The sequence below is a fragment of the Meles meles genome, chromosome 18, assembly GCF_922984935.1.
Source record: "Meles meles chromosome 18, mMelMel3.1 paternal haplotype, whole genome shotgun sequence".
Classification (NCBI taxonomy): Eukaryota; Metazoa; Chordata; class Mammalia; order Carnivora; family Mustelidae; genus Meles; species Meles meles.
The window spans coordinates 38,601,457-38,611,436 of NC_060083.1; the positions used below are offsets into that span (position 1 = coordinate 38,601,457).

Genomic DNA, 9,980 nt, shown 5'->3' on the forward strand with positions numbered 1-9,980 from the left:
AGCCTGACCTGTTAAGGCCCTGACGCCTTCCTTTGAACTTGTTACAGAATCCCTTTGTCGAGCGCATGCCTGGTACCAGGGGAAGGGAAAGAGGACACAGAGCAGAGGGAAGACTGGCTCGAGAGGGGTAGGACACACCAAATGCAGCCCCTTTCACAGCCGTGCCTGTGCCTCCTGGGGGAAGAGGGAGGCTCAGCAGCATTTACCATTTCCTGAAGACCTCGGGAAGACCCAGGTGTGCTGTGGTCTCAGACCAGCCTCTGACCCTCTCTGGGCCTTGAGGGTCTATCCAGAGGAGGCCAGAGGCGCTTGCCTTGTCACCTTACTCGTGAGGGCCAGTGAGATGGAGACAGAGGGTTTTGCAAACTGCCTAGACTTTCCAGAGCCAGGGCTGGTGCTGCCAAAAAGGCCACCTGTGCTTCCAGCTCCCCCCTCCCATCTCACCACCCCCCAGACCCAGCTCCACTTGCCGGAGCCTCAGACTTCCTGCCCGAGGCTGAGCAGGCTCCAGCCAGAAAAGGGCCACCTGACCTCATTGGCCAGAGCTCTAATCCCCTCCAGATGGGCCGGTGGCTTGCACCGAGGGCCCAGCTGCCCAGTCAAAGCTGAGCCTAGTCCCACTGACTGTGTGTGGCTGTGTGTGACCGTGTGCAGACCCTGCAGTGACAATTTGGTCTCCCACTCCTCCCCACTGCTGACATCCCCACAAGCAGCAGCCCCATTCCCCATTCGAGTCTTATCTCTAGCAGCTTCTTCTGGCTGTCTATACTGCTTGGCTCTAGGGCAGCGAGGGTGCCCAGGCTCAGCAGACCCCTGAAGGGTGTGGGGAGGGAGACAACTCTTTCCCCATTCCCTGCCGGTCACCCCCATCCCGCTACACCCACCCTCTCTGAAGCACGCTTCCCGCTGACTTCCCCCAGGTGGAAGCTAGGTGGGGTTTCTGGGGTCTGCGAACACGACGCCAAGGGGAGGACTTGTGAGCATCTGAAGGCACAGGAGGCGGTCAGAGGAAAGCACCGGCGTTCCCTCCGGCAGGAAGGACTCAGATTTGGAGAAGCACTACCAACCCAGTAGATGTTCCAAATGACAGAGAACCCTCCTTGGACTGGTTTGTGTGAAAGGAGGGGCCCGGACAGTCTGACCTCCTGCAGGGAGGCTTTGCTTGGCTCCATCCTGGGATAAGGCTGGGAGCTGAATGGACACCCCGAGGTAAACATCCCTGGCCCCGAGAACAGCAGCTCCTGTGACGCACCAGAACATACGCCAATGTCACCACTCCCTGAAAAATGGACGCTCATTTAAAGCATCCCCCTACCCTTTCCCCAGCTTAAAACAAGAATCAGTGGGAAAGGCAGGGCAGGCCCCTTTCCGAACTCCGTAGAGGACCAGGATTGGCCTAGCCCCTCCAGTCCATACCCGAATCCCCCACCCAGTGGTCATTACGGGCCCCCCTGCCCTGAGTTTCATTTAAGCTGCAATGACCACAGACTGGGGAAGCATCATTGAGGAAGGCGGAGGGGTCAGCCGGTGGCCCCCTCTCACAAGCAAGGCGGAGACCCTGAGGTTCCCGCGGGACGCTGTTCGGTTTATTCCAGAGTGGGTGCCCATGGGGGGAGCGGTGAGGGTGGCCAAGGGCCCCAGGTGACAGGGTGCCCAGGGACGGCCGCAGCGTGCGCAGGGCCCTACCAGGCCAGAGTCTCCTGCCAGTGGGGCAGCTCGGCCTCCCACCCCCGCCTGAGGTGGCTGAGACAGTCACTGGTGTAACAGTTTCCGTAACTCGCAGGGCTCCGTGATGGGCATTGAGCAGGCTTGGTCCTCACACACGTAGGCCGTAGCCCGGTCTTCCAGCCGCCTCAGGGTACTGAGGAAGGGCAGCTGGCGGGATAGGAAGCTGGAGGGGTCCCCGTTGGCCAGGATCAGCACCTGTAGGAGCAGCAGAGGAGATGGTCCCCTGGGGGGGGCTCTGGGACACGGGTGGGGTCACGTGGCTTTCGGCTCCCAGGCCTCCATAGAAGGGGATGGTGGAGAGGTGCAGAGGGGTGGGGGCCCGGGCAGGGGAGTTGGAGGCCAGGGCTGGGCTCACAGACTCTAACCTTGTTAGGGATGTAGACGGAGTGGACACAGTGCAACAGAGCCTTGGTGTCCTTGGCCTGGGGGTCTCCGCAGATCACGATCTGGTCAGAACAGAAGGGTAACTCCAGGGTCAGGTGCAGGGAGCTGGCCCAGACCCCAGGAGTTCCCCCATCCTCCCACCACGCTGCACTGTAGCTCCAGGAAGGAACCCAGACCAAATGCCACGAGGCTGCCTGGAGGTGCACACACATACCCGGGAACACACAAAGTGACAGGGTCCTACATAGCGGCAGAGATATGAGCACAGGGAGATGCAGCCGGGGGCACAGACCCCAGCGCGCAACACGCACCCACATGCACAGAGATATGCAGCCACACACACACAAATATAAGCAGGCAAACCTGAACACGGGGCATGCGCGTGCAGACAGGCAAATGCAGACCGGTGAGCACTCACCGGCGCACGCTCAGCAGGCCTGCACACACACAGTCACATGCCCCCAGGGCCACAAGCATCTAGATGTGCACACGCAGCAATAAGGCAAATAGGGACCTGCACACAGATAAGCACACACCTGCACACACTCTGGCAGAGCCAACTACACAGACACACAGACCTACAGAGAAACACTTCGCCAGCCACAGGGACCTATACCTAGCCCCTGCACCCCCTCCCCGCGCCAAGAGCCCCAGTAACGGGCCATGCCAGAGCCCTGGCTCCCCAGATACGTGTGCACTCAGGTACCTCCGCTGTGTAGAGCGGGTCCTATGGATGTCCCCATGGAGACACCTGCACACACACTCCCAGACCTGAGCTCTGGGGTACAGTTCCAGGAGCCCCACCCTACGTCCCCATCCCCCACTGCAGCTCCAGAGCCCCCTCCCACCCAGGGTCCCCAGCACAAGTGTCCTCACCACCCCCACACACACACATACCTGCTTGAGGGTCTGCTGATGGGCCGAGAGGGCGCGGACCATCTCGGGCAATGCCACGGGGACACGGCGCATGCGCTCAGAGAAGGCGGTCAACAGGCACACACACTTGTCCATCCAGTCTTTGTGCCCCGTAAAGCCGTGTAACCGAAGCAGGTTGTGGGCCGACACGGAGTTGGCACTGGGCTCCGCACCGTCCTGGTCTGCAAGGGGGGACAGCAGGGTGGGGGCAGTGAGGGAGGGTCGCTGGGTCCCGGGACCCTGCCTCTGGGACTGTGGCCATGGTGGTGGGAGATGGGAAAGCCACCAGCAACACTTGCTGAGCTTTCACTCTCTCAGCCATTTGCTCCAGGGTGAACTTTTGGTCCCCCAGCTCCCCCATGTCACTGTGGACTCCTCAATCCAGCTGCTCGAGCCAGAGAGCCATTGTCCTCGCCCCTCCCCACCCCCCGCTTCTAATTCACCCAGAGTCCACTGGGTCTGCGGCCAGAAGGGACAAATATTCCACTGCTTCTCCCCATCTCATACTTCCAGCTTGTCCATGGCCAGCCCTGGCCGGGACTGAATGCCACTAACGGCCTCCTAACTGGTCACCCAGGTCCTCCTGCTCCCTTCTGAAGGTCCCTTGTGCACCATCAGTCAGAATGATATTCCTAGACCTAACTGGACCAGATCACAACCTACTTAAAACCCTTCAGAGATTTCCACTCTTTGCCACGCCTAAAAGACCCTGCAGGGATCCATCTTTGCCCACATGGATGCCTCCACTCTGCTGGCCTTGGCCCCATCCCCCAACCCCCATCCTCCAGGCTTCTCCTAACCCTTGGCTCATTGATGCCTGACCCAGGTTTGATCGGACCTCCCCCTAGCTGAGTTGGGCCCCACTGTCATTCTCTCCCCAGTTCCTTTCACTCCTTTGGCTACCATTTACGAAGCACCTGCCATGTGCCAAGCCGACACTAGACTTCGGGGCTGCAGAAAGAAAAGGAAAATTCTTGCTCCTGAGATGATTACATTGGAGCTTGGGGAGAGAGACCATGAACAGACCAGACACACCCGGTGATGGGGAGTCGTACTAAAGCAGAAGGGGCCCGGGCGCCTACTTCCCGATGTCACTCACGTTGTAACTACGCATCCATCCCCGCACTCTTGCGTTAGTCCTTACTATCATCTGTTACCGCATTTCCCCTGCTATGCTGTATTTCGTGAGGGTGAGCCTTGTGTGCTATGTGAATCCAGGCCCGCCAGTTACTGCTACCCAGTGTTTCTACCGATGGCTAAATCCATCTCTATGTCTGCCCTGTAAGATAGTACCGACGTGAGCTCTGTCTCACATATTAAGAAACTTGAGGGTCTGGAGTATAATGAGACCAACTGCATGTCAGCTGGTTAGTAAGTGGTGGTGGCGATGTGAACCCACGCCGGCTCTTGATCATTGCATTTCACTTACGCCTCCTCCCCCAGGGAAAACCAAGCCCTAATGGGGTTCACGCCAGCTCCACCCCCACCACTGACCGTCCTTCAGACGCAGAGGTAGACCGGCCCCCAGCTCGGCCTCACTGCAGAAGTAGCCGCCGCCTCGGGAGTCCCAGAAAAGCCTGTCTTGCGTGTCCTGCAGCCGCAAAGCCCACTCAAGCCAGGAGCTCTCCTGCGAGGCCTCGTACAGGTCCAGTAGGCCCCGCACTACGAAGGCGTAGTCCTCTAGGAAACCCCAGCAGGGAGGGTTGCTGGGGGGACAGGCGTTAGGGAAGGGGCTAGAGTCAGGCCCTGGGAGAGAGCATCTTTCCCAGAGGAGGCCGTTTGCCAGGACCCTCATAATCTACCTCCGCAGTGGGTGTCTTTAGCCCATTTCCCGGGTGAGTAACTGGGTCCAAGGAAATTAAGAACTCACAGCGAGCGGACGGCAGAGCTGGGATTGGAGCCTACCAAGGGGTAGGGAGACGGGCAGAGATAGGCCTGGGATGCCCAGGGAGACAAGCCTTCCCAGGCTGCCTCGCCTCTGACCTGTGCTCCACGGTTCCCCCGGAGCCCGCATAGCAAGTCCGCATCAGGCGGCCGCTGGCCACGTCAAACATATGCCTCTTCAGGAACTTGGCACCATTGATGGCATAGGTGATCAGCCTCTCCAGGCCCAGGACAGCCCCGGTCACAGCGTAGCCAGACACCATCAGTCCTGGAGGGCGGAGACACTGCTGGTCGTGAGAAGCTAGCCGGGCCCTTCCAGGTATGTCTGCCCCAACCCCCACCCCCAAAGACCTAACACCTTTCTGGAACAATGGGGTGAATGGGTAAGAGCTCTTGCCCCTTGTGCATGACCTGGGGTGGGTCACTTAAGCTCTTCAAGCCTCAGTTGGCTCATCTGTAAATTGGGGGTGATAAACCGGTTAAAGGGAGAATTGGTATCTAGCAGGTTCCTGACATTTACAAGGGGCTTCTCAAAGCGTAAATCTGTAAGCAGGGATAAGGCGTCAGGTCCGGCCACCCCACCGTTCCAGGCTGCCAGCATCTTGCTGTCCAGATGTGGCTTTGGCCGATGTTTCCGGGCCTGGAAGAGCTTCTCCAGCCCCGTGTTGAGCAAGGTCCGGACGGCATCCACGTCCAGGCCAAAGCGGGCAGCGGTCAGTTCCAGCGAATACCGGACAGTCAGCACATTCTGGCCCTGCAGCTCCCCCTTGGGGTCCTGAGGAAAACAGCTCCTGTGAGAGGGAGCCCCCTCCCCTGCCGGACCTCGGGACCCCTCCCCTATCCCCAAGCATCCTCACCTGACTCGGGCTGATATTGCCGGCCTCCGTGAGCCCGTAGTGCTTCATGAGCAGCTGGCCCGAGGTCAGAGGCTCGGTGGCCCCTAGCACAGGCTCAGGAAGGAGCTGCTGGACCTCTTTGACTGTCCACACATAGAAAGCACCCTCTTTGGGCCGCATGCCCCGCTCTGGGGGTGAGTCTGCGTCCTCTGCGCTGTAGAAACCTCCAGACTGGGGGAGAGGAGAGTTGGCCGGCCCCAGTGTTGAGGACGGTGGAGGCCCCAAGCCCTCCCGCAGCCAGGCCCACCTGCCTCAGTGGACACTCACCCGATGACTCAGGCTCCGAGCCACGTACTGCAGGATGCCTTTGGCGATATCGGAGTAGAACTCGTCACCGGAGATCTGAGGCGGGAGGAAGGAGACTGTAAACAGAGGTCTCTGGGGTGGCCTGGGTACAGACAGGGCAGTCAGCGTTCTCCCAGGAGGGTGGGGAGGGAGATTGGGCATATGGGAGGGAGTTAGGGTTGAGGTTAAGCAGGGGGCCACAAGTCCCCAAGAAAGCCCTGGAGAGGCAGCCAGAGGTAGGTGGACAGCCTAAGTCTCTGCCCTGGGCTGGGTTCAGGGGTCACCTGGAAGGCCTGCGTATAGGCCACCGCGAGCTGTGCCTGGTCATACAGCATCTTCTCAAAGTGGGGGATGTGCCACTGGCGGTCCGTGGAGTAGCGGTGGAAACCCTGTGCCAGGCAAGACGTGCGGTGGAGGCTGACCCCAGCCTCTGCCCCCCGCCCCTCTGCCTCTAGCTGCCCCCTTGAGGGAATGCCCAGTCCCTCTCACCTGTCCCACATGGTCTCGGATGCCCCCATTAGCCATCATTTTCAGGGTGTGCAAGGCCATTTGTTGGGCCCGAGAGCCATCCTGGGTTAGTCGATGGCTGAGCCAGTACGAGAACAGGAAGTTCAGGATCACTGTGGGTACCAAGAGTGCTTGGGTGAGAGCATGGGGGACACCGGGGGGCAGAGGAATGATCTGGCTGATCGGGAAGCCTTTGGCCAGGCTGGGCTTAGGGATTCACTCAACAAGCTGTCTCCCCAGGACACCGTGGAGGTTTGAAGGTCAATGGTCAACATGGAGGACGGAACTTCGTTACCCGGGTCAGTATCATGAGGTTGCCGCTCAGACCAGAAGTTAGGTTTCACTAGAGAGCTCCTGGCAGGTGGGGGGGCGGGGGCGGTGAGGAGCTCACTGGTCCGTCAGGAAAGTAGGTGGTTAATGACGCAGCCAGGGGTCAGAAGAGATGGGCCGGATGGGCATCAGAGGGCTGGGATGGGGGTGGGGCAGGCATGGAGAGGCACGGACCCGGCGTGGGGAACTTGGGGGCCTCTGCAAAGCCACCGTACTCCTCATCATAGCCCTCATCTAGCTGCTGGAAGCAGCGGCTGTTCATGGTGGCAGCGGAGGGGGGCACCTGCCGGTCACCCATGGTGATCTCCGAGCGGGCCAGCAGGGCTGTGGTGACACGCTGGCTGTTCTCCAGCAGAGTGTTCTTGTTCTGTTTCCACTGTGGAAGGCAGGGGTGGGCCTGGAGGTCAGCACACACACCCGCCCACAGTCCCCACCCCACCCCCCAGTTCCCCGGGAGCACACCCACCTGCTCCCGTATCCTCAGCAACACCGTGCGGAAGCCAACGCGGGTCAAGCCGTCCTCGGGGGGGAAATAGGTGCCCCCCACAAAGGGCTGGAGGTTGGGAGTCAACCACACATTCATGGGCCAGCCCCCGCCACTGCTGGTGGCCTGGCAGAGAGAGGGCGAGGGTGAAGGGAGCGGCCCTCTGTGCACGGAAAGCCCCCGGCCCAGTAAAGGGGAAGAGAGCTTACTTGCACGAAGGTCATATACACTTTGTCCACATCCGGCCGCTCCTCCCGGTCCACCTTGACACTGACAAAGTCCTCACTGAGCAGGCGGCCAATCTCCTCATTCTGGAAGGATTCCTCCTCCATCATGTGGCACCAGTGGCAAGTGGAGTACCCCACTGGAATGGGGCCATGGTGGGCAGGGAGGGGGTACCAGTGACTGGTTGGAGGTTTCCTAAGAGGCCCCAGGCCCAGAGGACCCTTCTGCTATCCACTACTGCTCCTTTCCTGCCATCCCAGGGAAGGTGGCTACCTTACCTGAAAGGAAGATTGGCTTGTTTTCTTTCCTGGCTTTGTCGAAGGCTTCCTGTCCCCAGGGGTACCTAGGCCCGGCAGGGTTGGGCATCACTCACTAGCCCCAGGATGGGAGGGTGTGGGGGGGGCAGGGGCTGAGAGCCCAGCTGCACCCCCCCAGGGGAAAGGGCATCAGGAGTGGTTCTCACCAGTCCACAGGGTTGTAAGCATGTTGCAGGAGGTACGGTGACTTCTCATTGATCAGGCGGTTGGGAACCTTCTGGAGTGTGGATGGGGAGCAGCTGGTCCGGCTTCCCTTCCCTCCAACAGGCATGGGCACTGTACTGCTGACCGTCACACTTCGGTCCTTGTCCCGGGAGGAGCTACCCCTGACATGGGCAGGTGGGTCAAGTGAGGGGTTTCTACCGACACCCCCACCCCAGGGCCTACCCCAGAGGCCCATACCACCCCACCCTGTCCTCTGTCCCCTCTCCCGGAACCTCCGGCTCCCCGCCCAACCCACCTTTCTGAACCACGGGGGAGACCGTGGCCTTTGTGCTCCCCCTTGTGTTTTTGGGGGGGTGAAGAAAGGTGACTCATTGGGGGCTCTCTGCCAGGTTAGTCTCCCCCAACCTCTCGGACCTGGCGGTGGGAAGGATGATGACTGTGAGGTCAGGGTGAGTCACAATGGGTAGAATGGTCCTTCAGTCTCCATTCTCCTCCCCCACCCCCCCAACCCCCCCCCCACTGCCAACAGGGCCCCCCAACCCCCCCAACTGCCAACAGGGCCCCTCTCCATGATAGCCGCTCTGGGTATTTCTCTGGCAGGCCTGGGTTGGTGATCTGGGCAGAAGGCTGCCTGGGGCTGGTGGCTAGACAGGGCAAGAAGTGGATCTGGGACTGGACAGGGTGAGGGGCAACAGGAGAAAAATCAACACTGGGGGCCTTCTTACTCATCATCCACCCTCTGGACAATTCTATGAGGCCAGACCCCCAGGTGGTCCAGGGAGTCAGAAACTGGCTCAGACCTCTGGGGGATCAATCAGCCTGGGAGCCTGGCGCCACAGGGCAGACCTAAATGACAGGCCCTGCAGCCATAAGGACTGTGACAGATCAGCCCAGGGTGACGTGGCTGAGGATCCTTGGCCCAGCACTGGGGTTCAAGGAAGGCTTCCTGGAGGTGGTGTCATTAGAGTCCCCAGAGAGCTAGCCCTGCAGCAGGAAGGGACCCGGAAAGGGGAGAAGGAGGGCCTTATTGCCTGGGCCGGGTCACTGGAGCAGACTGGTGTGGGGAGGAGGCAGGAGGGGTGGCTGGGCAGGCACCAGCGCAGTGAGGACCCATCCTGGGGCCCCTCAGGCGCAGGACCCGCCTCAGCAGCCCACTCACCCGCTGGTAACTGCGGCTCAAGGCGAGGCCCCACCCGGCGCGGGGCAGCAGGAAGCCGCGGCCCAGCCAGGCCCGTGGGCCCAGCATAGCTGCTAGCAGCCGGGGCCAGGACCTTTCGGACTGAGAGGAAGGCCAGCAAGCTGCGAGGGGCGGGCCACGGCACCCACCAAGCCCCGGGCGGGTCTTCGCCGAGACTCCGGCCGCCGCGTGGCTGGTCTCCGCGCGCCGCCCGGTGGCCGAGCGTGGGATGGCGGCCCGGGCAGCCCGCGCTCAGGAGGATGGGGGTCTGTGCACAAAACTGGTCAGACTCCGCTAGACCTAAACCAGCTGCTACCATGGAGGGTTGTGAGGTTGTCAGAGCCGTGGGATGCCAGAGCCTCAGGTCGTTTTGTCCAACCCTCGCCATTTACAAATGAGAAATGCGTGAGCAGAAGGCATGGCTTATCCAAACCCATCTGGCCAGTGAGCTTGGGCTCTGCGGCTCCATCCCAAGGTCCTGTGCAAATCCCGCCCACTCCAAGAAGGCTTCCCTGAATAATAAGGATGAGCCAACGTCGTGTCCTATCATGTACTTAACACACTTGTCTCATTTGCTACATTCAGCCAATATTTATTGAGTGCCTACTGCCTGCCAGGCACTCTGCTTAGGTACAGTGGTGGGTGGAGAGGGACCAGGCTCCTGCCCCTGTGTTGCTCAGTCT

At 60.5% G+C, this 9,980-nt stretch overlaps 1 protein-coding gene across 2 annotated transcripts; it reads right to left on the bottom strand.

Annotated features, from left to right (window-relative positions):
- Positions 1-1,649: 1,649 nt before the first annotated feature.
- SPATA20 (spermatogenesis associated 20) lies at positions 1,650-9,366 on the bottom strand. Of its 2 annotated transcripts, none has more exons than XM_045985881.1 (16): positions 9,293-9,366; positions 8,102-8,284; positions 7,917-7,981; positions 7,623-7,777; positions 7,396-7,539; positions 7,104-7,305; positions 6,582-6,712; positions 6,377-6,481; positions 6,075-6,149; positions 5,769-5,978; positions 5,494-5,686; positions 5,011-5,179; positions 4,522-4,733; positions 3,010-3,209; positions 2,094-2,174; positions 1,650-1,923 (listed from the first exon to the last, which is right to left on the bottom strand). In XM_045985881.1, exons 1-16 carry the CDS (start codon positions 9,364-9,366, stop codon positions 1,753-1,755), a joined length of 2,370 nt encoding a protein of 789 aa, XP_045841837.1. In that variant the 3' UTR covers positions 1,650-1,752. The 2 variants fall into 2 exon arrangements, with proteins under 2 accessions (XP_045841837.1, XP_045841836.1); XM_045985880.1 differs by lacking the exon at positions 9,293-9,366 and adding an exon at positions 8,416-8,521 and having other exon boundaries at positions 8,102-8,281.
- Positions 9,367-9,980: the final 614 nt, after the last annotated feature.

Excerpts from the sequence above, each read along its gene's own strand:
- SPATA20 (XM_045985881.1), bottom strand. The coding sequence starts at position 9,366 with ATGCTGGGCCCACGGGCCTGGCTGGGCCGCGGCTTCCTGCTGCCCCGC. Across the intron at positions 7,306-7,395 it reads TGCTGAGGATACGGGAGCAG|TGGAAACAGAACAAGAACAC; the intron begins GTGGGTGTGCTC and ends TGCCTTCCACAG. Across the intron at positions 6,482-6,581 it reads TCCGAGACCATGTGGGACAG|GGTTTCCACCGCTACTCCAC; the intron begins GTGAGAGGGACT and ends TGCCTGGCACAG.